At 38.9% G+C, this 27,829-nt stretch overlaps 3 protein-coding genes, 1 long non-coding RNA gene and 1 pseudogene across 4 annotated transcripts; 3 read left to right on the forward strand and 2 right to left on the reverse strand.

The window, feature by feature from the left end:
- The first annotated feature begins 2,273 nt into the window (after nt 1-2,273).
- On the forward strand, nt 2,274-4,387 carry LOC121774330. The gene is made up of 4 exons (XM_042171242.1): nt 2,274-2,442; nt 2,764-3,324; nt 3,400-3,792; nt 3,876-4,387. The coding sequence occupies exons 1-4, from the start codon at nt 2,274-2,276 to the stop codon at nt 4,385-4,387; spliced, it is 1,635 nt and encodes a 544-aa protein (XP_042027176.1).
- An 896-nt stretch (nt 4,388-5,283) lies between these two features.
- Nucleotides 5,284-5,660, reverse strand: LOC121807580. The gene is made up of 3 exons (XR_006051845.1): nt 5,568-5,660; nt 5,413-5,500; nt 5,284-5,334 (listed from the first exon to the last, which is right to left on the reverse strand). It is a non-coding gene; the product is annotated as an uncharacterized LOC121807580 (long non-coding RNA).
- Nucleotides 5,661-6,074: 414 nt separating this feature from the next.
- LOC121801632 lies at nt 6,075-15,282 on the forward strand (annotated as a pseudogene).
- Nucleotides 15,283-17,975: 2,693 nt separating this feature from the next.
- On the forward strand, nt 17,976-20,949 carry LOC121747464 (2-Cys peroxiredoxin BAS1, chloroplastic-like). Its single transcript, XM_042141501.1, has 7 exons — nt 17,976-18,239; nt 18,657-18,731; nt 19,099-19,180; nt 19,265-19,344; nt 19,589-19,714; nt 20,462-20,575; nt 20,647-20,949. The coding sequence occupies exons 1-7, from the start codon at nt 18,042-18,044 to the stop codon at nt 20,761-20,763; spliced, it is 792 nt and encodes a 263-aa protein (XP_041997435.1). The 5' UTR covers nt 17,976-18,041; the 3' UTR covers nt 20,764-20,949.
- Nucleotides 20,950-23,091: 2,142 nt separating this feature from the next.
- Nucleotides 23,092-26,242, reverse strand: LOC121798550 (cytokinin riboside 5'-monophosphate phosphoribohydrolase LOG7-like). Its single transcript, XM_042197618.1, has 7 exons — nt 26,040-26,242; nt 25,085-25,182; nt 24,570-24,600; nt 24,380-24,479; nt 24,226-24,296; nt 23,611-23,754; nt 23,092-23,414 (listed from the first exon to the last, which is right to left on the reverse strand). Exons 1-7 carry the CDS (start codon nt 26,148-26,150, stop codon nt 23,319-23,321), a joined length of 651 nt encoding a protein of 216 aa, XP_042053552.1. The 5' UTR covers nt 26,151-26,242; the 3' UTR covers nt 23,092-23,318.
- Between the last annotated feature and the right edge of the window lie 1,587 nt (nt 26,243-27,829).

Consider the following 27,829-nt stretch of genomic DNA (forward strand, 5'->3'; position numbering starts at 1 on the left):
CCACTCTTAAATATCACAAATTTTACATTTTGTTTATTATTTTTCACGTCTAACACCATATCTGACTAACTTACGTGCATTTTTTTCCTATTAAACACTGCTAAATCAACATAATTTTCTAAATGCTTTTTTTATCCTACTTGCTGCGATTTAAAAAGTGTTCTAAAATATTATAAATATTTCATAGTTGTCGACGTAGAATAAGTTTTTCGCTGAAGTTATGTTATTAAGGTGGTTGGGAAATACGGGGTAACAAATAAAATGTAAAGTTTGTGATATTTTAAAACAATTTTAAAGTTCGTGAAAAATACCTAAATATGACCAAAGTGTATAGTTTTACTGACCAATATCCCTTAAAAATACAATAAAAGTTAGTATGACTTATTTTTATACCAATGACATTTTGTCGATAGCAAATATTGATTTATCATATATTAAATATATGATAAATATTGGAAAATAGTTAAATTGATTTATCATATATTAAATATAATTTATATATACTCACTCGTTCTTTATTAATTGAGTCACCTCTTTTTGACATAGACATTAACGAAAAGATGTTTCCTTGTTAATTTAGACAGAGATTATAAAAAAAATATTTAGTATGTTAAGTGGATGGATGTTAAGGTAAAAAATATGAAGTGAGAATAAAGTAGAAGTGGATGGATGTTAAGGTAAAAAATATGAAGTGAGAATAAAGTAGAAGATAATATTTATTTTTGTCAAAAAATAGATACTCACTCCATCCAATGTTACTAGACATTTTTTTTGTACTTATTTTGGAAAAATGATAATAAATGGAGTAGTAGTTAAAATGGAGAATAGTAAAATAAGAGATAGAATAATATAGATAAATGTTTTCAATATTATTTGATCTCCTATATTACTATTTCTTCAATTTAATTATTTATTTTTATTTTTTTAAATGACTGTGAGAAGAAGTGTTTCAAATTTCGAGTATGTGAGTATGAACAATTGAAGTACTCCATATATTAATAACTTCATTAATTTTCATTGCGAACCAATTTTTAAAACAATTGATGACAACTACGACCAACGGAAGACCAAACAGCGGAAAGGCCAGCCCTCAACATTCGCTCACAAGACGACGCAGTTCCACCACTTATCTTCTCTTGCTCCTTTTCATCCAAGTCTCCTCCTTTAGATTCATCTATTTATTCAACGCTGTAGAGAGAGAGTAAAAACCCCCAATTCAGCAACAATGACGTACTCAGCTAGTGTTTCAATGGCTTCCATCATGCCATCCAATCTCAACGGTTTTTTTCTATTTTTGTTCTAAACCACAACTATCATTCCTCGTTTGTATTAGACTTTTTTTTTGTTCCGGATTTGGGAGAGACTCATGACCCTCATGCGTCTCCTTTTAATGAGACGCATGACGATTATGCGTCTTTCATAAAGACGCATGAGGGTCATGCGTCTCTCTTTTTTTTTCGTTATTTTTTAACGACGCATGAGGGTCATACGTCTTAGGGAAAGACGCATCTCCCTCATGCGTCTTCTTTTTTTAAAAGAATTTCACCAACGAAGCATGAGCGTCATGCGTCTTGGGAGAGACGCATGAGCGTCATCCGTCTCTAACTTGCTTAAATCAGTGCCCAAGGCAGAATAAGCAGAATACGCGAGAGAAAGAGAGGAAGACAAAATTTGCGATTTCCTTGGCGATTTCTTGGCGATTCCCTTCATATTTCGGTAAGTTTCCTTCAATCTTTCAACATTGCTCCCGTATTTGTTGTTTATTTGCATATTATTAGGGTTTTTGATAAATTTATTGTATACTTACTATATTAGGGTTTATTGAAAAAAATTGTCTTTAATTGTTGTTGGTTTGTATATATATTTTTGCAGAAATCATGCAAGTATTCGTGAGTTTATATTGGGGTGGTAGAATATATCAACTTCCTCAAGTGGGCATTTGTTATGATCCTCCTCGTGCGAGAGCTTCCATCGTATTGGATTCATGTGTTTCATTATCTGAATTAGTTGCAATGATATGTGCTAAGATAAGAATAGATTCAAACCAACACTTCATCGAAATATCTTGGAGGCATTGTTTCTTGGGTACCGGTACGAGTTATGTATGTACTGCGGTTGACAGTGATCAAAGTGTGTTTTTTATGTTCAATGCGGCTCTAAATTCTACTCGGCATATTGAATTATTTGTTGAGTATTCGTCTGTTGGAAATGCCTTCATCCCACCAATTGTTGATCATGGTGTTGGATCATCTACGAGGTTTGAGCCTTTGAGCATGGATTGCGGTATGAATGAGCAAACAGATGTTGCAGATGCTGCTGATGTTGGATTGAATACTCAAGAGACTGTAGAAGAGCATGCTGATGTTCATGTTATACGAGGAGACCTTGATGATCCAAAATTGTCGTCATCATCGTCTGATGATATTTTAAGTGATGATTCCGGTGCTGACTCTAGTGATGAGGAGGTAGTGTATAAACCCGTCGTGCAAGGTGAACAACCACTTCCAGAATACGTGCACACTGGGTTGAACTATTTTCACAAACTGCCGAGTGGTCCTTCTGAGGCACCTGAAGTTGGTAATGAACGCAGTACCATGTACTGGGATGAAAAACACCCATATCGGATTAATGGGGGAACAAAATTTGATAGCAAGCTGCATGTGAAGACTGCTATTACTATGTGGAGTCTGAGGCAACACCGGTAATTTAGGGTGGTTGAGAGTAAATTAAGAAGGTGGCATGCCGTGTGCAAATATCCAGCAGGGAGGACAGAAGATGGGACAGCTATTATCAGCGAGACCGACTCTGAAAAAGCGAATGAATGTCGATGGGAAGTTTCTGTTACACACATGGCCCATGATGATATGTGGGAGATTAGGAAGTGGCGGGGACGCCATAGTTGTGAAGGCCATCGTAATGATAGAGGACATGCTAACTTTTCATCACCAATGATTGCTTTGTGTATTCGCCATCAGTTGCTAAAAAATGCCGAGTTCAGTGCCGCAGCCGTAAGAAATTTTGTTCATGACAAATTTCATGTGGTAATCAGTTATAAGAAGGCATGGTATGCACGGAGAAGGGCTTTAGAGATTGTGTTTGGTGGATGGGAGGAGTCATTTAGGGATTTGCCAAGCTACATGCTTGAACTGCAGTATAAGAATCCAGGCACAATCGTTGAGTGGAGGCATAACGAGTTGTTGAGCCAGGGCCGTACTAAAGTCTTCTATTACGTGTTATGGGCACTTGGGCCTGCTATACATGCTTTCCAGGAGTGCCAACCTGTTTTAACAATAGACGGGACTCACCTTCGAGGAAGATTTAAAGGTAAGCTGCTTGTTGCTTGTGGTGTTGATGCTAATAAGAAATGTCTGCCTATTGCATATGCCGTTGTTGATGAAGAAACTGGCGACAACTGGGAGTGGTTTTTGGATCATGTCAGAATTCATGTGGTGAAGTACGAAAGGGAGGTGTGCATCATTTCGGATAGGCATAAAGGAATCCTTAAGGCTATGCGTTCTGATGAATGGAAAAAGCCGCCGATATGTCACCACAAATTTTGTTTGATACATGTGAGGAAAACTTTCTTGACAAAACTTAAGGGTAAGGGCGGTAAAGCGAAAGGCATGATATGGGCATTGGGTGTGACAACTCAAGTACGCAAGTACATGCGAAGGCGACGTGCACTACGGGAGGAAAGTCTTGTTGCGATACACGAGCTCAACAAAGCCAAAAAAGAGAATTGGTCTCTTTGTTACGATGATGGACTGAGATGGGGGTGCCCTCAACAAACATGTCAGAGAGCTACAACAACGTGTTGAGAGGTATAAGAGAGCTGCCAATTAGAGCTTTGGTTGATCTGACATTTTGGAGAACAGTGGAATGGTGGGCAGATAGAAAGACAGAAATACAACATACCGAAGGTCGGTTGACCCTGTGGGCGAGGGACAAACTTGATGCGAATGATGCGAAGGGGCAAATGCATTACTGTTCAGTACTTGACCGAGAAATAGGTCATTACCGAATTCGAAGTCGTCCACGTGTTGAAAAGGGACAGGCAAAGGGCAATAATAGACAAGACGACGAGTTCATGGATTTAAAGTGCAGTTGTGGGAAGTGGCAGATGTGGAGAGTTCCTTGTTCCCATGCGTGCACCGTTGCCAGAGATCGAGGTAACTCTATGTTTGAACTCATTGATAAACACAACCACAAAGCTACATGGGAAGCACAGTACTATGGTGTCTCATTTCAAGCACCAAGACACGAAGACTATTGGGCAAATCCTGGATGGAAATTGCGTATCACACCTGAGCAGTTGCCTGCCTGCAAGTTAGAGACGCATGAGCATTATGCGTCACTACCTAAGACGCATGAGGGTCATGCGTCGTAGGTAGAGACACATAATGCTCATGCGTCTCTAACTTGTAGGCAGACAGAGTCCAGAGAGTTCGCCCGGTCGGGCGATTCCATCTTCTAATTTCGCCCGATCGGGTGTGAATACCACTGGGGTGGGTCATGCTCTTGATACTGCGGCTCTGGTGCTACATAATTGGGATGCGGCTGGGACATCTTAAACTGCTTTGTGTAGCCATGTCCCCCAGTCCGAACACCAGGCGCTCCACGAAGCCGTGGAACTACTTCTTCTTGATACGGCATGACCACTTCCTGATGTTGAGAAGCGGGGTACTCCATGACATCACCGTTGTTCGTAGATTCGAGGACAGTCCTAACAATTTCTCGATTCTGGCGCACTCGTGGGTCCATTTCGTCTTCCGTAGTTAAATGGAAAACCCGCTGAAAACCCTCAACCTAGACAAAAAAATGATATAAATATCAATAAGAAACAATCTATATCACATGAAAGCATATAGTTTAATATAACAAACTTACAAATAGTCTCATCGAAGCAGCCGACTCATTCATCCCAGCAGTGGCCCGTGCCCCAGGCTGAGTCATGTACGTCACGGTAATCCTGTTATACCACGCCATATAACCCGGGCTCATGGGAATATTCAAGGACATCGGTGCGGTGTATTCGGCAGCTTGGAACCTTTCGTACCTCATGTCCCACTCCCCAATGAAGAACTGATGCGTGTTTGCCCAGTTGTTGCCCTTCTTACCACGCCGATCATTTTTGCCTAAATGATCGGCGTTCCTTAGCATCCTGTCTACATTCTACGGTATATCCTGATACCGATTGAACTGTCGGCGCACTCGTCCAGGCTCATGGGCCTCGACATAGGCCCAACATACCAAGTAGGTCTCGCACAGAGAGCATCCAATCACATCATTGCAGTAGTCAGGCAGTAGGGCTCGTGCGTATGGCGTCCAGATAAACTACAAAACAGCAATGCAAATGCCAAATTAATTTCATAATAAGTTCATAAATGAAGTCTAAACCGAAATAATATTCACCTGGCCAGGTCTAATCAGAGATATTTGGTCACGGTAATGCTCAACCGAGTGTCTAGGAGCATTTCCTATCTGCGTTGTTCCTTTCCACCTGTACATAAAATTTATGTAAGAAAATAACCCAATATGCATTAATAAATAAATATTTAGATATATACCTGGCGCCACATGGTGTATATGGCTCGTGCACAACTGGTCCTATGAACGCAGGCCCCAATGTGGGCATTCTTTCCCACGCCCATAGCTGCAGAAGGATCATTGGCCCGCTCAACTCTTTTCTCTTATCCATGGAAGCCTCGCACAGATAATGATAAAGGTATGCCGCACTTCCCCAACTAATAGTCTTCACCTCTTCCGGATCCCCAAGCCCATTCAACCACATAAATGGCACCTTACACCCCGTGGTGTCCGGTAGAATGAGACCTCCTAATAAAATTAGGGTGTGGATACGTGCCCTTTGGATGTATACGTACGTAGGTAGGTCATCACCCAGAGGCATCCTTGTCTGGTTGATCAGCGCGGTCATCAGCAAACCGCCTTGCTTTGTCTCTGTGGAAGTATCCGGTATCCATCCCAAGAGATCGCGGCACTTGATGGTCCAATCAGGAAAGTTGTCATGATAGTCACGCCCTGTGAAGACGCGACCCTCCGCCCTCAAGCCCCAAATGGCTTGCACATCTTCCAAGGTGATCGTCGCCTCACCGATCGGTAGATGGAAAGTGTGCGTCTCCGGCCTCCAACGCTCAATCAACGTCGTGATCAGCTCATTGTCCACCTTCATGGGCTTCCCACAATCGATCACGCCTTTGAAACCAAAGACGTCAAGCCAATAACTAACATTCTCGTGAATTTCGACGTCCCAAGTCTTGCTTTCTGTCCTTCGGACCTTAAATACTTGGGTTGTGCCCTCTTTCATGAGTTTATGTGAAATGTGATGTTTCTGCATATTTAGCAAGGATGGGTCTTGGGGTCCATATAATAATTGTCTGCTAGAACTTGAAGTCTCCATCTAATCTAAGTACATATTCACAAAACAAATAACATATACATTCAAATTCATCGTCAAAATAACAACACATCATAAACCAAATGATTGATTCACTCCAATTCAATACAATTCATGATTTATAAGGCCTAATTTACATATAACTACTAAATTAGAAGGTTAAATTAAAAGATGCATTTCAATCTATACTCTATTCTCCAATAACAACCAAAATCACAACACCAAGCATCTCAAACATATCAATAACTATACAATAGAATGAATTTACCCACTAAAATCCATTACAATTAACTACACAACAAAAAAAGCGGCCAAAATTTAGCAATTTGTTATAAACCCTAATTTACAAACATTAGGGGAAATCTAAAAAAACTATGCAAATTAACAACAAATAAGGAAGGAATGTTGAAGGATTGAACGAAACTTACCGGAATACGAGGGGAAATGGTCGGATTCGCCGGAATTTCCAATCAAAAATCGCCTAAATCGCCTAAACGTCTTTCTGTCACGCCTGAATGAGGCTACTGCCTCGCCTCGTCTGATTTAATTCGAATTAGAGACGCATAAGCCTCATGCGTCTCTTTCTAAGACGCATGACCCTCATGCGTCGTTAAAAAAAATGAAAAAAGGTGAGACGCATGACCCTCATGCGTCTCTATGAAAGACGCATAATTGTCATGCGTCTCATTAAAAGGAGACGCATGAGGGTCATGCGTCTCTCCCAAACCAGGAACAAAAAAAAACTCTAGAACAAACGAGGAATCCTATCTCTCTTCTAGCACAAAAATAGAAAAAACCCCAATCTCAACCCCAAAGCTTGTGTTTCTTCCCAAAAGCCCGTTTCTCTTCGCCCCGTTTCCCTTCCTTCCTCATTCGCCGATAGGCCCGTCGTGTCCCGTGCCACTCGGTCTCTCCCTTCCGCCTTTAGACGGCGAAATTCCAAGAAACTACGTCATGGGTAATTATATCCGCCATTTGTACCCGGAAAAAATAAGTTTCCATAGAGGGGAAAGACGCAAGACGTTCTCGCGTGTTTTAACTAAACACGCATGACGCTCTCGCGTGTTTAAAAAGTATAAACGCATCAGGCTCTCGCGTGTTTAAAGGAATACACGCGTCTTCCTCTCGCGTCGTTTAAAAGAATAGACGCGTCTTCCTATCGCGTCTTTAAACATACACGCGAGACGCTAATGCGTGTCTCCCTTGGATACAAAATCGGGCCAGGATGCTTCTCCTCTCACAGAAGGCGAACTCCATCGTCGCCCCATTCTTCCCAACTAGCAAAAATCAAACCCTAATCCGACATTTAGCTCTCTCATTCCAATTTGAAGTGTTGTTAGGTAACTTTCTACCCTTACTTTCGATTATTATTCGTATATTTTAGTTGGGTATAAGAGTTAGGGTTCATGGATTGAAATGATTTTGTTGAATTTAGTTGAATGTGGTGTTGAATTATTCAATTTGGTTGATTTTATGTTGAATTTGGTTGTATTTGGTGTTACTTTGTTGAATTTGATGTTAATTTGTTGAATGTGGTTGATATTTTGTTGAATTATTGAATTTGGTTTTGAATTATTGAATTTGGTTGAATTATTGTTGAATTATTGAACACGGTTGAATTTGGTGTTAATTTGTTGAATATGGTTGATATTTTGGTTTTGAATTATAGAATTTTGTTTTGAATTATTGAATTTGGTTGAATTTTTGTTGAATTATTGTAAGTTATATTTTTATTAATTTTATGATGATTTGGTAAATTTTTGTTTGTTAAGTTATATTTTTATTAATTTTATGAAGAATTGTTAAATTTTTGTAAGTTATTATATTTTTATTTTGATAACACTAGAATGAGAAAGCAGAGAAATATTTTTTTTATAGAATTTTGCTTTATAATTAAACATGTTAAATGTTGATTATATTAGGATGTCGCGATATGGACTAGAAGATCCTTCTGTATTGCATTATCAGCACAGTCATATATCACGCAAGGCGTGGGCAGGCGAGGAAACAACTCCTTTCAATATTCAGCGCTTTGAGGGCCATTTCTGGGAAATAGATAATCATCACAGACGCGTGATTGATTATGTCCGCAGATTTGGTTTAGGTGGAGTTTTTTTTCTGTGGTAAGACTCTAGATGTAGATCATGCTTTGATCACAGCTTTGGTTGAACGTTGGAGGCCAGAGACACATACATTCCATCTTCCCGTTGGGGAAACTACTATTACATTACAGGACGTTCAAGTATTATGTGCTCTACGTGTAGATGGAGTACCCTTTACAGGAAATGGGTATTGTGAATCTGGGTGGAAGAGTTTATGTGAAGAACTGTTGGGCTTCTATCCCCTTCAAAGCGAGATGAAAGAAAACGGTATCTTGGCATCGACGCTAATACATAGGATGATGATTGAACCGTTAGAAGATGGTCTGGAAGACGAAGCCTACATTCAACGGGCTGTGCTTGTGCTATTTGGAGGGTTGATATTACCCGACGGCTCAGGGTGTAAGATACTTCTGATGTGGTTGACCCAACTTCGAGATGTAGGGGTTGCCTCTATGATTAGTTGGGCGAGTGCTGCACTTGCTACATTATACCATAATCTTTGTGAGGCGTCCATGGGCAAAAGGACAGACATTGGAGGTCCGACAGTGCTCCTACAGTTGTGGGTGTGGGAGAGAATGTCCACTTTGAGACCGGATTTTGTGATGGCACGTATACATACAAACAACACTCTATGTGCATTAATGTAAGTTTGTTGTTTCCTCTCTTTTGTGTATTTAATGACAACATATTAAATTGGAAACTTTTCTTATTGTAGGTGGACTGGCTCATATATGTTAAACAGAGCCCCCAAACATTCTGTTCGACATTATCGTGAACAGTTATCATTACTCCAAAATAGCCAGGTAAAATGAATAATGTTTTGATATATATTTGTGTAATTTTAATGTAAACTTGTTATTGTAGTTTATTTGGATGCCCTATGTGGACCATCAATTGCCAGACTCCTGCCTCGAGATAAACAACAGTTGGAGATCTGTGACGTACATGGTTTGTTGGGCTATTGTTGAAGCACATGAGCCTGAGCGCGTTGTTAGACAATTTGGAGGCACTCCATTCATTCCGGAATTGCGTGATTGGGGTTTCAATGAAACTCATTTCAAAACAAATCGTCGTGGAAAAGCTAAGACGAACTGGGCTGTGCAGAACAAGGCTTACATTCAACATTGGACACTGTTGCATCATCATCAACACTCCAAGTAAGTACTGTATTTTTATAGTTGTTGTTTCATTTTTAAAGTATGTATGTTATTAAATATTCACGTTTTATTTGTTACAGGCTGAGACATTGGCACGTGTATTCCATTTGTCGCGCGGTTTTGACCCAGCAGACGCCGTAGGATTGTTGCATGAGATTAACAGTCTTACTCTTAACTGCCTTACCGATTGCGGTGAGAGTGAACGCACGGTCATACCTTCCACACAGTGCACTGATATGGATATGTCTCGGGGTTTTATCCGAAGAGCTCGCGGTATTGGTCAAAGAGGTATCCGAACAGGCGGGCATGGTTATTCATGGCATTTCAGAATGTCCCAAGACATGCCAGGGTCATCACAAGCCGCAAATGAAGAAAATATTAATTGGGAGTTCCCTCGCAGATGATAGCTCTAATTGGGAGTTCCCTCGCAGATGACAACACATTGTTATAACACTCGGCCATGTTAGTAGATGTCTCACCCCATCGACGAAATTCATCGTGTGCCATAGTCCACTGCGATCTATCTATGGTGGTTTCTAGGTACCTCAGAGCTTCTGGACTCACCTTTTCTAATTCACGCCTTGCAGTCCAGTATCTCCGCTCCTCAATTACTTCACCCATTATCCATACCCATTTCTTCACTCCGGGGCCTTTGTGTCTTTGTAACACATTCGATCTAACGTGAATTAAACAGTATCGATGATAACCAACTGATACCTCTTTCCACACATCAGACTTCATGGCATTTATAATGCCTTGATGTCTGTCTGATATTATGCACACTTCCTGGTCATGCTTTATAATATGCACTCTCACAAGATTCAAAAACCAACTCCAACTCTCGTTTGTTTCTTCATCAACAATAGCAAAAGCAACAGGCAAACAGTTCTTATTTGCATCGTAACCTACTGCAGCAAGTAATTTACCTTTCAATCTTCCACGCAGGTGAGTCCCGTCAACTGATAAGACCGGCTTTGCTAGTTGGAACGCCTCTATTGCTGGCCCAAATGCCCAAAATACGTAGCGGAGCACCTTTGTATTACCTTGACTCAATACAGGGTCATGCAACCACTCAACGATTGTCCCCGGATTTTGAGTTTGCAACTCAGTCAGATAGCTGGGGAGTTGTCTGAATGATCCCTCCCACCCACCATATACAAGCTCAATAGCTTTTCTGCGTGCATTCTTGTAGCTGATTTTCACGTGAAATTTATCTTTGATATATGTACGTACTGCAGAAGGCTTGAATTCAGCATCATTTTCAATTTGACTTCGAATACAGAGAGCAATCATGGACGATGTAAGATTAACATGTTCACTTGGATCGTGATCTCCCATACAACAATGACGATCAACCCATGAGTTGATAGACCACCTACCATCACGTTTCTTAAACGTTGCTTTAACCTCCCAATTACATGGGTAGCGTTGCCCAAGGTCCTGCCTTTTCTTTTCGGACCAAATGGGTCCCTACAAACTGCATGCCATCTTCTTGATTTACTATCTATAACCTCATACATCCGACCTGTTCCCACATGCCATAATGTGACAGCAGTTTTCAACTGCAATTTGCTATCAAATTTTGTTCCCACATCTATATGTCTCGGATTATCCTCATCCCAATACCACATATCTTCTTCACCCAATCCATGGTCTTCTGAAAAGTAACCTCGGCTGCCTTCACATGGTAATGATCGAAAAAATGGTAACCCTTCAGGCACATAGTCGGGAACAGATTGCTCCCCACGAACAGATGGTTGTACATAATTCTCAACTATCATATCAAATGTCTCGTCGTCTGTAGAATCTTCACATGATTCTGCATTATAATCAAGATCACTTGGTTGAGAACCATCAGAACCATCACAATCAGAACCATCTGCACCATCACAATTATCAGAACCATCTGAACCATCACAATTATCAGAACCATCTGAACCATCATAACCATCACATGTCACATTTGGTACATCTAGTGGTTCATCAACCTCCCTCCCAGATGTGTTGAATTCAAAGCTATGATATTCATCATCCCTCCTAGATGTCCCGACATCAAAACTAGGATAAGCATCTCTTCTAGACGTTCCAACATCATGATGAGTGATAGGTGGTTCAAATTGCAACGCAGTGGTGACAGGAGTATATTCAATAAAAAGTTCAATTTGACGTGGATTTTCAGCAAACATATACTCCAACAAATTATCATCCGCTGGTGTAGCTATATAATTCACCACTCCACTAAAAACCACAGGATGCCTCCATGTTAAATCAATCGTGTGTGCATCCAACTCAATTCCAATTTTTTCACATATCATTGAAACAAGCTGATAATAAGATATCTTTTCATTCAATATAATAAATGATTTTGCACGAGGGGGATCATAAACAACACCCAAACCTGGGAGCTGAATAATTTTCCCATCCCAATATAAACTCACAAATACCATTAAACCTACAAAATAAGTACGACATAACATCATATACTATAAATTCAACATACTTAAATAAATAATGAACAAAATTAAGACCGAAAATTCAATACCAAGTTCAATGCTTCGATTATATGTGTAGTTTACAATGCATACATATAACTACAAATTCAATGTTTTTGTTGTCACACAATGTCAAACCATAAACCCTAAATCTATACCTAACTAACATATAGCAATGATAATTGAAATTAATAGTAAAAAATTACTAAACACCACGTAAAATAGGAATTAGAGCATCAAAATATCGGATTCACTTCGATTTTCGCCGGCTAGAGACGTTGGCCGTCGCTGAGAGTGAGAGAATGAGCGAGGTGGAAGTGAAGTCGCGAGGGGGAAGTGAGGTCTCTGCCGTTTGGACTGGAATATGTGTCCAAGGCAAACACGCGAGAGCGTGTCGCGTGTTTAGTTAAACACGCGAGAGCCTGATGCGTGTTACATATACACGTGAGAGCGTCATGCGTGTTTAATTAAACACGCGAGAGCGTTATGCGTGTTTGGTTAAAACACGCGAGAACGTCTCGCGCCTTTCCCTCTATGGAAACTTTTTTTTCCGGGTACAAATGGCGGATATAATTCCCCATGACGTAGTTTCTTGGAATTTCGCCGCCTTTAGACGCCGGAGTTTGGTTGTTCGTGCCGTAAGTTCGCCCGTTCACATTCATTTTCTGTTGTCCTCATTTGATTACCGGCTGTCACATACGGAAATGCGCTTTCGATTTCAGTTGCGTCTGAGATTTTGCATCGAATTTATAGGATTTAAGCTAACATTGTTTTAAATTACTCCCTCCGTCAGCCATTAGGAGTCTCATGTATGGGTAGCACGTATTTTTTAAGAAATGTTAAGAAAAGTGGGTGGAAAAAAGTTAGTGGAATAAGTGTCTCATTTGTATATATTAGTTTTAAATGAAATATATTAGTTTTAAATGAAATGTGAGTGGAATGAGTTAATGGAATGTGAGGCACTATTACCATATATGGTAAAAGTGGACCGAGACTCCTATTCTGAACAGAGGGTGCATATTTTTTGAGTGGTTTGAGCTCATGGAGTGTAGTTTTTTTTTCTTCCTTAGCATTCCCCTTTCCATCCAATTGCCTTTTAATTCTCATTTGGTTGACTATTCATTGCTATTTTATGTGATATTTTATTATGTTTGGCTCAATTTGTAAAATGTAGGGAGTTTATGAATGAAAATGGAACCAATGAGCTCTAAATTCACACCACGAGACTTGGCTTTAATGATTTGGGAGTTCTAACTGATCTTTTTTTTTTTGGTGATGCATTTATCTCCTTTTTGCAGAGTGAACTTCCTCTAGTTGGAAATGTAGCTCCAGATTTTGAGGCAGAAGCTGTTTTCGATCAGGAATTTGTCCAGGTAACACTGCTTCATCTTTTCTTAAATTTGGTATCTGTTAATGTGGAGTACATTTTATAGTTGCTTTTGTTTGCAAAGAAGCTTTTATTCATCAGAATATATTCAAACTGAACCTTCAAGGTATAAATTACATTGTTGTAATGCTTATGTTATGTTATTTGAATATGAGAAATGAATTAAAATGTTTCAAACGTTGGGTAGATTTATCCCCGGCTATTATCTGAACAGTACTCAAAATTTGTGCAACAAATGTCAGATATTCATTATAATGTTGACTGCTGCACTCACTATTCTTAGTCGAAATGTAAAATTAGTTTGGCGAATGGGTTTAAACATCTAGAATTCTCAAATGGATAAGAGTTTCTCTGTCTGCAGGTTAAACTCTCTGACTATTTTAAGAAGAAATATGTTATTCTCTTTTTCTATCCGTTGGATTTCACTTTTGTTTGCCCCACTGGTACGTCCCAACCTGCCTTGTTCCTATGCTGGTTGTCATTAAACTGGTATTTTAGGCAGTTTCACTTATCTATCATTTTTGTTGCAGAGATCACTGCTTTCAGTGACCGCCATGGAGAATTTGAGAAGTTGAACACAGAAATTTTGGGTGTATCTGTCGACAGTGTGGTATGTAGTGTCTAGATTTTCACATTCACAGCATGATGGTATTTTATGTCTGCATTTATAACAACTGATAAGTCTTGGATTTTCTGTGCTCATTTTTATGTATTGGCTTCAAGTGTTGCACTCTCTCTAAATAAGATGGATTCAACTTTGCATTGACTGGTAGTTTAATTTTACTGTAGTTTTCCCACCTTGCATGGGTTCAAACTGACAGAAAGTCTGGAGGTTTGGGTGATCTGCGTATCCTTTAATTTCTGATGTGACCAAATCAATTTCAAAATCATATGGCGTGCTAATCCCAGATCAGGTATGTGTTGAACATCGTTGCTATCGCGATTTGCTATTTGTTTGGTCCCGCACGGAATATTAGTTGATTCAACAATGCTTGATAAAGTAAACTTTAAGTTATCAATTCCGTTAAATTTATGTTTTCTTATTGCAAGCCTGGCATGATTTGTAATTTTGTATCCGAGCGAGACAAAGTAAAATGAGTTACAGAAAAAACCCGACTTTTTTATATCTAAAAACTCTTCCAATGCATGTAGTTGGTTCAGTAACTATATTTCGCCAATTGTGTTACTATTCTAGCTCGGGATATTAAATTGCCGACTACCCAAAGCAATCTTTCAGAGTTATCGAATATGAATGGAACTTATCTATATCTTTCTGGTGATGCTGATTTTAGCCTTACCCATCAACCTCTCATGGAGCTGTTTATTATTTCCTGAAATTTGACCAAAGTAACATATGAACAAAGAACTGCAGCTGTTTAGTAGTCTTATAAATCTTTGCATCATATGTCATGCTGTCTATATCAGGGAATTGCTTTGAGAGGACTGTTCATCATCGACAAGGAGGGTGTTATTCAACACTCCGCCATCAACAATCTTGCTATTGGTCGCAGTGTGGATGAGACACTGAGAACACTCCAGGTACTATAACACACTTGAGCAATCTCTCTCTCCCTCTCTCTGTGTCCATCTAAATGTGGTGGTTGGTGGTTGTGCAGGCTTTGCAGTTTGTGCAGGAGAACCCGGACGAGGTCTGCCCAACTGGATGGAAGCCCGGGGAGAAATCAATGAAACCACTAAGCTCAGCAAGGAGTACTTTGCTGCAATATAAACAGCTCCCTGTTACTGATGTTATTCGTTTTGTGAGAAAAGAGGTCATTGAAAACATTTGTTGCGCAAATAATTTTTTATGGAAATCGATGGATTTGCCGTTGTTTTCCAGTGATATCTATGTAGAATGCGACAAGAATGTCTTATGTCTAATGTTCCATTATCTTATTACTCTAGTTACTCTGCAATCTACATCTTGGTCTGAAATAAAGTACCATTAGCCACTAATGGAAACATAAAGGCTTAGGGTCCGTTCGGTACACGGAATTGAAATTGAAATTCTACGGAATTGAATTTATCCATTGTTTTGTAAAAATGATGGGAAATTGAATTTATAGAAATTATGCATACACTCACATGAGTGTGTAGTGTGTTTGTGTGTGTATGATGGTGTGTGTTTGTGTGTGTATGATGGTGTGTGTCTGTGTGTGTAACTGTGTGAGTCTGTTTGTGTGTGACAGTGTATAACTATGTGTGTATGTATGTGTATGACTGTATGAGTGTGACAGTGTGTAACTATGTGTGTGTGTGTGAGACAGTGTGTATGTATTGTGTGTGTAAGTGAGTGTGTGACTGAGTTTATGTGAGTATGTGTGTGACTTTGTATGTATGTGTGTGCGTTTTTGCATTTAACTTTGTATATGTATGTGTGTGATTGTGTGTGAAAGTGTCATTTTTTTTAACTAATTGGAATTTCAATTTTCTACTTTTGACATGGAAATCAAATGTGGAATTGAAGGGAATTAGCGAGACCGAATTGAAGGGAATTAGAAACTTGTCTCTTATCCCTCTTTTATTTACATTATTTATGGGTCTCATATCATTGTTTACTCCATCTAACACATTTGCAACTAATTAAAAATTGTATTTCATTTAAAAACACTTAATTAAAATAACAAAAACTACAAATTAAAATTCTAAAAATAAAAAATACGTACATAATTAAAATCTTACATTAACTTAAATCTTAAAAATTAAAAAATTACATAACTAAAATCCTAAAAAGACGGTTGTGGAGGCTACTTTTGCGGCGCAAACAATTGTCATCATCGAGGGGAGTCCTATTGGAGCCCTGAGAAGCTGAATTCCGCGGTAATGTGCTCTCAATTGGAATAACGTCATACGGGTTGCGTCGTCTGTTGTGGCGCTGAAGAATAGAGACATTAAATTCTAACTGCTAAGAGCATCCGCAATGGGGCGGACGATAGGCCGCCCGATGCCTCGGGCGCTCCATCGTCCGCCCACTATGGGTGTGCGGACGATGCCCGATGCATCGTCCGCGCCCTATAGATCTTCCGCGGACGATAGGGCATCGTCCGCGCCATCGTCCGCCCACTGTGGGTGACGCGGACGATGGCGCGGACGATGCAACACGTTTTTATTTTTTTTTTATTTTTTAATTCCGAAAAATTTATTTATATAAATACCCCCTACCCCACCATTCATTTGTAACTTTTTTTTCATTTTGAACTCGTGTAAAACTTTTTTTAATCAATGTATGATTTGTCGTTTTTAATTAATCGTGGTATTTTTATAATTATTTTACATTGACATATTTGAAAACATTTAAATTAATTAACAAAACAATAGTGAAACCTATATGGCGGCCTTTAGGGCGGCTTATAGGGCGCCCCACTGTAGGTGGAAGGGTATGAGGATAAAATGCTGACGTGGCGGTGCATAGAGCGGGCTTTAGGGCGTCCCTGAGGGCGCCCATTGCTAATGCTCTAAGAATTAATACATTTGTTTAGGAGTACTAAATATATTCTCATATGATATTTATTTAGTAATTAAACTACCATAGAAAGTTAGCTTATGCAATTGCAAAGTGGAGTAGTTAAGTAGAGTAATTTATTATACAATATTTTTTTTATTAAATAATACTTCCTCTATTTACCATTTATTTAGTGATTAAACTACCATAGAAAGTTAGCTTATGCAATTGCAAAGTGGAGTAGTTAAGTAGAGTAATTTATTATACAATATTTTTTTATTAAATAATACTTCCTCTATTTACCATTAATTATCACATATTGATTTTACTTAGATTTTAGAAAATGTCAAGAAAAATAAATATAAAATACTTATGTAATACAATATTAGTGAAACATGAGAGGTGTATTATTCAAAATAGTAAAAAAATAAGTATGATAAGTATTGTGGATAAACTAAAAAGAAAAATAGTGACAAGTAACGACAAACGGAAGGAGTAAATGATATTTGTTATATTCCATCTGTCGCATTTCGAGTGACTGAGTTCTTTTGGACACATGATGTAAGAAAATAATATTTATTGAGTTAAATAGATATAAAATAAAGTATAAAAGAAAATACAATATAAAAGTAAAAATAGAATAAAGCATGCAAGAGAATAAAACGTGGAAGATAAAAAAGATTACGTTTAGCTAAAAAAACTTGCAATGAGGCAATCAAAAATAAAATACTATCAATCGCTTGCAATAAGACAAATAAATTACTCCTAATAACTTCTTTAATTTACCTAGCTTTCCGATTTTTAAATCATTGTCAATCAGAATAAATCTAGTTTATTGTGATGGAAGACAAAACTACGAGCAAACAGCGGAACGGCCCAGCCCAGCCCAGCCCAGCCCAAAATACTCGCAAACAAAACGACGCAGTTTCGTTATCTTCTATTGCTCCTCTACACGAAGTCTCCACCTTTAGATCCCAAACTATTCATCTATTTATATTCAACACTGTAGAGTGAGTGAGGGAGTGAGAGCCCCTAATTCAGCAACAATGGCGTGCTCAGCTGGTGCTTCAGTGGCTGCTATCATCTCATCCAATCTCAATCCCAAAGCTTGTGTTTCTTCCCAAAAGCCCCTTTCTCTGCGGCCCGTTTCCCTTCCCTCCTCGTTCGCCGGCAGGCCCGTCGTGTCGCGTGCCACTCGCTCTCTCCCTTCCGCCTCCAGACGCCGGAGTTTGGTTGTTCGTGCCGTAAGTTTTCCGTTCACATTCACTTTAGCTGTTACATACGGATATGCGCTTTCAATTTCAGTTGCGTCTGAGATTTTGTATTGAATTTATAGGGTTTAAGCTAGCATTGTTTTAATATCTGGTTTTATAAGTGGTTTGAGCTCATAGAATATGGAGTAGTATTTTTTTTCATCCTTAGCATTCCCCTTTCTATCCAATTGCCTTTTTATTCTCATTTTCATTTTTAACTTTAGGGATGACTATTCATTGCTATTTTATGTGATAATTGTATTTTTTTTGGCTCAATTTGTAAAATGTGGGAGGTTATGAATGAAAACGGAACCAATGAGATCTAAATTCACACCACGAGACTTGGCTTTAATGATTTGGGAGTTCTAACTGATCTTTTTTGGTGCTGTATTTATCTCCTTTTTGCAGAGTGAACTTCCTTTAGTTGGAAATGTTGCTCCAGATTTTGATGCCGAAGCTGTTTTCGATCAGGAATTTGTTAGGGTAACACTGATTCTTCATTTCTTGAATTTGGTATCTGTTTATGTATTTATAGTTGCTTTTGTTTGCAAAGATGCTTTTAATCATCATAGTATATTCTTACTGAACTTTCAAGGTATATATTCTGTTATTGTATTAACTAATGCTATGTTATTCAAATCTGAGAAAATGAATTAAAATGTTTCAAACATTGGGTGAATATATCCCCGGGTATCGTCTGAATATTACTCAGAATTTGTGCAACAAATGTCAGAATTTCATTTTACTGTCGAATTCTGCACTCACTATTCTCAATCCAAATGCAAAATTAGTTTGGTGAATGGATTTAAATATCCAGAATTCTCAAATGGTTGAGTTTCTCTTTATGCAGGTTAAACTCTCAGACTATTTTAAGAAGAAATATGTTATTCTCTTTTTCTATCCGTTGGATTTCACTTTTGTTTGCCCCACTGGTACGTCCAAACCTGCCTTTTTACCATTTTAGTTGTCAAAACTGGTATTTCCGGCAGTTCCCCTTATCTATGTTCATGCTGCAGAGATCACTGCTTTCAGTGACCGCCATGGAGAATTTGAGAAGTTGAACACAGAAATATTGGGTGTATCTGTAGACAGTGTGGTATGTATTGCTTTCAACCAGTAAACTCTGGTTGAGATTCTCACGCTCACAGCATGATGGTTCTTTATGTTACTTTTTTATGTCTGCTTTTGCAATAACTGATAAAGTCTTGGATTTTCTGTTCTCATATTTATTCTTCAGTTTTCTGGATGTATTGGCTTTGAGTGTTGCACTCTGTAGATAATTCTTGTAGAGTCCGGATGGATTCAACTTTGCATTGACTGGTCGTTTAATTTTACTGTAGTTTTCCCACCTTGCATGGGTCCAAACTGACAGAAAGTCTGGAGGTTTGGGTGATCTGGCATATCCTTTAATTTCCGATGTGACGAAATCAATTTCAAAATCATATGGCGTGCTGATCCCAGATCAGGTATGTGTTTAACATCGTTGCTATCATAATTTTGTACTCCCTCCATCCCATTAAATATGCAACATTTGTTTTTCGGCACGGGATTTTATGTAGTGTTGTTTTGTGAGTTAATGAAGAGAGGGTAAAGTAAGAGAGAAGAAAAAGTAGAGAGTATTGTTTCCATTTTTAGAAACGTTTCATTTTTAATGGGACAAACCAAAAAGGAAAACTTTTCATTTCTAATGGGACATAGGGAGTATTTATTTGGTCCCTCACAGAATATTAGTTGATTCAACAATGCTTGATAAACGAAACTTCAATTTATCTTCCGTTCAATTTCTGATTTCTCATTGCAAGCCTGGCATGGTATGTAATTTTTTATCCGAGCGAGACAAAGGAATATGAGTTACCGAAAAGTCCGATTTTTTTATCCAAAAACTCTTGGAAGTCTGCATGCTGTTGGTTCAGTAACTATTTTTAACAATTATGTTACTAATCTAGCTCAGGATGTTAATTTGCTGACCACCCAAAGCATTCTTTCAGAGTTTCCAGATATGAATGTAGCTTATTTATGTCTTTGTGGTGATGTTGAATTTAGTTATACCAATCAACCTCTCGTGGAGTTGTTTTTTACTCATTATAGGAAGTCGCTAACAGTGAAGCATCATTTATTTCCTGAAATTTGACCAACGTAACATATGAACAAAGAACTGCAGCTGTTTAGCAGTATTCTAATCTTTGCATCATCCGTTATGCTGTCTGTATCAGGGAATTGCTTTGAGAGGACTGTTCATCATCGACAAGGAGGGTGTTATTCAACACTCCACCATCAACAATCTTGCTATTGGTCGTAGTGTGGATGAGACACTGAGAACACTTCAGGTACTATAACATACTAGAGCAATCTCTCTCTCCCTCTCTCTGTGTCCATCTAAATGTGGTGGTTGGTGCAGGCTTTGCAGTTTGTGCAGGAGAACCCGGACGAGGTCTGCCCAGCTGGATGGAAGCCCGGGGAGAAATCAATGAAACCAGACCCTAAGCTCAGCAAGGAGTACTTTGCTGCAATATAAACAGCTCCTGATACTAATGTTTTTCGTTTTGTGTGTGAGAGATGTCATCGCAAACATTTGTTGCGCAAATTGTTTTTTATTGAATTCGATGGATTTCGCCGTTGTTTTCCAGTGACATCAATGTAGAACGCTGCAAGGCTGTCGCATGTATAATGTTCCATTGTCTTATTATTGCTCTACAATCTACATCTTGGTCTGAAATGAAGTACGATTAATAGAAATAAAAAGGCTTAATGGGCTTATATGCCTAAGATCATAAATAGTTACTTGAAAATATCAGTTGTTTCAAGGGTGAGCTTAAAATTTAATCTCCATAGAGTAAAGGTTTTTTTGGTCCTAAACATATGACGATTTTTTTTATTTTGGTCCAAAATATTATTTTTTGAATTATTCGGTTCCTCACATTTGAAATTGGATCACATTTAGTTCGAAATGGACGGAACTGTTAAAATTTAACATCGCCTCCGACCGCGCCGCCCTCCTCGCCCTCCGCGCCGCCGTGGGCGGCCGCGTCCTCCTCTGGAACCTCTCCAGTCCCACCCCCTGCGCCTGGCCCGGCGTCAACTGCTCCTCCGACAACTCCTCCGTCGTCGAGCTCCACTTCCCCGGAATGGGCCTCTCCGGCGAGCTCCCCCCCAAATCCTTCTCCAGCATGACCAATCTGCAGACTCTCAGCCTCCGCTACAACGCCCTCTCCGGCCCCCTCCCGCCCGACCTCTTCACCTCCCTCCGCAATCTCTACCTGCAGCACAATTTCTTCACCGGCGAGCTTCCCCAAACCCTCTTCTGCCTCACCTCGCTGGTGCGGCTCAATCTAGCGGAGAACAACTTATCCGACCCGATTTCACCGGGTTTCGCCAATTTGACCCGGTTAGGAACTCTCTATCTGCATAAAAACCGCTTCTCCGGCCCGATCCCCGCCCTAGTTCAATTCGATGTTTCCAGCAATAACCTAATCGCAATTCCCTTTCGAAAAACCCTAAATCCTCCTTCCTCGGCAATTCGCTTTGCGGCGAGCCTCTCAATTATTGCGGAAACGCTAATCCGAAGAAGAAGAAGCTCTCCGCCGGAGCGATTACCGGCATTGTGATCGCCTCCGTCGTCGTGGTTTTCGTTGACCGTTAAATTTTAACAGTTCTGTCCATTTCGGACTAAATGTGATTCGATTTCAAATGTGAGGGACCGAATGATTCAAAAGATAATGTTTTGTACCAAAATCAAAAAACCTCATATATTTAGGATCAAAAAGGACATTTACTCATCTCTATAATATAGGGTTAGATCTCTTGAAAAAAAAATTCACAGGTATTTGGAAAATGAAAAATATCACTAAGTCATTTTTTTCTTATTTTCTTATGAACCATCCATCAAGATTAAGAGTATATCTTTTTATTTTTTAATTATTTTAGGCCAAAGGTTGAAAAAGATTTGAAGACATAAATTTCATATTTGAATATAAGTTATGCAAATCAATACTCCCTCCGTCCCACTTTAGGAGTCCCTGTTTACCATTTTTTGATGTCCCGGTTGGAATATTACATAAATGGTATTAGGTCTCACATTCCACTAACTTTTTTTCACTCACATTTTATTATAAAACTAATAAAAAAAAGTAGGACCCACATTTCACTATCTTTTTTCACCAACTTTCCTTTACATTTCTTAAAACTCGTGTCGAACTCAACCGCGACTCCTAAAATAGGACATAGGGAGTATTTTATAATTTTACAAAAGGGTACTAGTCACTAAAATCACAAACTTCTGCGTAATTTTGGTATTTTCCATAAACATTAAGGGCATGTTTACTTTAAACTAGATAGATATGGATGCATGTTTACTTTAAACTAGATAGATATGGATAGATTTTATGACTATGTTTGGAGCATATAAACTTATCTTTTTGGGAGATATGGATATATTTTGCAATTTAGTAACACAATCCATGTTTACTTTTAATTAATTCCTAAAATTGTAAAATTTTTGTCTTATTTAGCTCCACAGAAAGAATACAAATTATGTCAATAAACCAAAAAAATAAATCATAAAGGACCTTAGGTTATATTCCATTCACACTATATAATGTAATATATTAAGCCAAGTAAAATATGAGATGTATTCGGATTTATCTTCGTATTGAGTTCATCTAATACATCTAAATTTTTGGTTGTTGGAAATGGAAAATCAACCATATATAATACTACGAAGTTAATAGTAGTATACTATACTACTATTGTTATGGAATAAAATAATCATGTGGGTTAATACAAATACAATAATAAAAATGAACAAGATGCATGCCCAGAAAATTACATTAGACGTGTTAAAATGTAGTAAAACCATTGTAAAAGTAGAACAATTAAACGTAGTAGGAGTATTTCTTTTTCTTTCTACTTTTCCCCGACACGTTTACGAACTTTAAGGTTTCGGAGAGTTATAAAAAAAAGTGGTAGTTACTGTGCATCATCCGGTGCCAAAATATAGTAGTAGTTCGTATATATACTACAAAGTCTAGAAAATTCCAAAGCCAAAAGTCGAAGCCCATATTCCCTCATTAATCACGTTGGCACATTTGATTCAGGCATGTAATTCATCATTTCCACCTCTTCCCATATCAATTTCGACGCAATTTCATCACATTCCGGAATATGCTCCTACAATTTATAAATTCAAAATAAATTAATTTAGAACTGTCACAAATCACAATGGTATATATAGTCGTGCGTGACATTACTCCACTCAATTTAAATTGTTTTTCCGATTGATAAATGAACATAAATTTAAAGATTATGTCATGATAGATTCAAATCGGAAACCTTTGGCATTAGGCCCCTCGTTTAGTTATATTACCTCGAGCTCTAGGACCAACTGTTTGGCGGTCGGGGCCGACACAATAATTCGACGTGCGGTTTGGGAGATAAAGCCTTCATCAACGGCCTTGTCAAGGAAAGATAACAACGAATTATAGTAACCTTCCACATTCAACAGCCCCACCTGCGTTTTCACATCATTATACTACATTAATCACCGCCTAATCATATGCTTAAACCACATTAATCAAACACCGGTACAATTTCCTTCCTTTGACCACCACTAATTAATCATCATCCCTTTTTTTCTGAAACTTTATATTTTTTTTCTACAATTCGTAGAGGGATTCTCTAACTATTCAAACCATGAATCATTGCTAGTACCAAACCTTGTCCGATATCTCCATGTGAAGAGCAAGTTCCACATTGTTGAAGAATATCCCACTTTTGACCAAAGTTATAAACAAATGGCTTAGAAAAAGACATACTCCATTTAAAAGGGCTTAACATCATAGCCTCTCTGTTTATCCAAACTTCATTATTAAGGTGATAGTAGTAATGTTTTGTGTCTCCCTTATTTTGAATCATTACCTTGTTACACTACTAAATTTATATCATTAGTATGGATTAAGAAGAAAGGAGTAGATTTAATTACTGGTTTACGATGAATGCCTAGTTGAGCCCAAGTGATGACTTCTAGCAACTCTTCAAGAGTGCCATAACCACCTAAAAGGAAGGAATTTCATCACAAATCCATCACTTTGAAAACCAAATTAGATGATAAAAAAAATCTAGTGTGCATCATATACCAGGAAGAGCGATGAAAGCATCAGCTTGTCGCGCCATCTCTGCCTTCCTCTGATGCATATCGGACACAGCTCGTACTTCTCCTACAGTTTCGCCCGTGATCTACAACACATTTTCAATAGTATTATTGGCATATGACAACAAACTAACTCAAAAATGATCATACACATAATAAATGTTATTATTCCTTACCTCTCGAGGCATAAGAGTTCTAGGAATAACTCTGCAACACAATCACAAACCCTAGAATTAGGTAATGTTTTCCAAATAAAGACACAATCATTTACTACTAGATTAACTAACCAAGTTTTAGATGCACATTTTGGCACTATCCAATCCTTTTACACTTGCAACTAATATCATAAGACCAAGATTACGACAGCAAATAACATAATAATATCCTTGAAATGATAGTAAAAAACAAGTTGGTATGTTTGTACTATAAAGGCAATAAAATAGAGAAGACACATTGATAATAGAAAAGAAGCATTTGATCCCATGATGTCTGCCTTTGGGTGGTAAGGACACTAGACAGAGTTGCATGGTCTTTTATTACCATCATAAATTATTAAACATGATACTAACAATTAACAAAAGATGGGAATTATGAGGGAGAAATGATGTGTGTGTTTTGATGATTCTTTATTTGACACAACCTACAACACACATAGTAAGTGAGAGAGAGAGAGAGAGAGAGAGAGACATACCCTAGAACATGGCGCCCACCATCATGAACTGCCTGAGAAACAAGACCCATCAGACCCACGCTTCCACCTCCATACACCAAATCAATCCTTCTCTCCACCTTCCCATTTAATAATCAAAACAATTACACATCGGTTCAACAAAACCCATCATACTCCACATTGTAGATGAAGAATATACTCTTTCTTACTTATTTAAATTAAGATTATTAATAAAAATGATGAGATTGTTTATTTATGCGTGCATGAAGAAACGGAAACGATCAAGCTAAGGATTGGTAAATGGTAATGGGGGAGAAATGGAACACGCTTGAGACAGTCATCATTTCGATAGGGCACGTTTGGTTCCCCGTTCAAAGGCACTCTTTTTTTATGTTTTATTTATAAGCAAATTGAGATCACGCAAGAAGGCTGCTCCCAACTACAGACAGATTACAGCTAGCAGCTTTCTCTCTCTCTCTCACTAAAACGTCCGACTATGCAGATTTCATGAGAGAATACTCAAACTTGCACTCCTCCGTCCCAAGATAAGTTAACACAAACTTTTCGACGCCACATTTAAGAAAATGATATTTTGTTAGGAAAGGGGAAAGTGAATAAATTAAGAGATTTAATAAAGTATGAGAAAAAAAGTAAGAGAAAAAATATAAAAAAGGAAATGGCTCACTTGTTTGGGACGTCCCAAAAAAGGAACGTGAGTCGCTTATCTTGGGACGGAGAGAATATTCATTATCAACAAAGAATTATATTGCGACAAAAATAATACTCCTATGAAAGAGAGAATAAAAGAGAGAAACTACTTGTCAGAAATCAGCAATGCTGAGACAATTTTGTGTTATTTTGTTTGTTTCGTTATTGATCAGAAAATACTGTATTTTTCAAGAAAAGAAACACTCATTCACACAAACACAGGAAAAATGTTTTGTTTTTTTTTTTGATAGTGTGAATGTGTTATTACCAGTTGTTTTCCCAAGTCGACAGCAGCTTCTTGATAGCTTGGTTTCTTGCCAGAACTGCTTCCGCAGAAAACACAAATCCTTTTGAATCTTGATTCTTTCTCCATCTCCATCGCCACTCTCTTCACGCACAATCTGTCTCTCTTTGTATATATGTTTGTGTGAAAATGAATGATGCCCTACAACTACAACTGTGGAGATGAGGAATGAGAAATGGAGCAATAGTGTTAAGCTTTTATACCAAATGCCAACCCCCTTTGCTTAAATTTATTTACTCACAAAAAAAACAATAGTACTCTCTCTTACTATGTCAAAAGTTTTGGAAAGAGATGGCTTGATTGGTTGGTTTAAGACAAAAGCTAGTCCACTTTTTAAATTTCATCACTTCGTAAATTAACCGCATCCACAACTGTGCTCTTGCCGACGAGCACGGTTGTGGGTCTGACCCCACTTTTTCTGCCTGCTCTTAGACAAGAGCACAACACTCACAATCGTGCTCATTCACAAGGACGAGCACAAGGGTCCCACCATTCTATTATTCAATTTAAATAAAAACATTTTCATAATATTAAAATTCATTAAAAAAACTGAAATAATATTACAAATTACAAATAAAATAAAAATTACATAATTAAAATCCTAAAAATTAAAAATTACATAATTAAACTGCTAAAAATTAAAAATTACATAATTAAAGGCTAAAAATACCCCCGTGGAAGACTATTCATCCGACGGCACTACCCCCAATTATTTTGGAGACCCAATATCATGGCCTCATGCGATCGAAGTTGCGCGGGGTCATAGTTGACCTATCGGCCATATTGAGTTGGGCCAAAATCGCCCACAACGAGTTGGTGGAGGGTGGAGGTGGCGCATAGGGAACGGGAATGGGAGCGGGTTCGGGAGTATCGCCGGATGGAGTCGCGGCGCGACAGCGGTTGGCCGCCGCCTTCTTCCTTCCTTGCGGTCGACGTTGGGAACAGCTCGGGCCGGCGTCGGGGCTACCCAAGTTAGCTCCGGCAAGTTGGCTAGCCACGTCTTCGGATCCGGCGTCGGATATGGATACCGACCTTGACCGTTTGGAGGAGCCGCTAGAGGAGGATGTTACGTCTCCCCTATACTTCGGATGCGACCGCGTCTCCTGCCAAATGTTGAGGTACTTGAACAGCTTGTAGTTCATGGATTGGTAGGTCGACAAGGCGGAACTGATGATGTCGACCTCACTCCGGCCGCTCCCCGACGACCGCTCTTCCTGAAGGTAATACCCCTGGAACTTTTGGATTTCTTCGTGTACTCTGTATATGGCGTTTCGCACCATACTCTCGTTGCGCTCGATTGTTCCTGCCGGCCGGTTTTCATTGTACCGGCGACAGATGCGCCACTAATAATGATCGCCGGATTGGTTCGTACCAACCTCCGGATCTTCGGAGATTGACAAGAACGCCTTGAACAATTGCTCCATCTCCGTCGGAGTGTACGGTGTGCGGACACCGCGAGTGGGAGGAGTCGAAGTTTGGGAGGAGCCGCTCGACCTCGCTCTAGGCTCGGGTGTCCACCCGTATAGCCCTTCGGGTGGCTACCGGTCTTACACCGTCGATCGGGTAAGACCGGTAGCCACCCTTAACTCCAGAACTTTGGGTTTGAGGAGAGGATGAATATTCTGTTTCCGGACTAGGAAACGGTTGTGAACCGAACCAATCAGGGTTTCAACCGTGGGAGCCAGGGGGTGACCGCCGTGACCGGACATTGTTATGTTGTAGGAGTGGAAGAAAGATTGAGAATGAAAATGAGA

The sequence above is a fragment of the Salvia splendens genome, chromosome 1 (assembly GCF_004379255.2).
Source record: "Salvia splendens isolate huo1 chromosome 1, SspV2, whole genome shotgun sequence".
NCBI classification, from domain to species: Eukaryota; Viridiplantae; Streptophyta; class Magnoliopsida; order Lamiales; family Lamiaceae; genus Salvia; species Salvia splendens.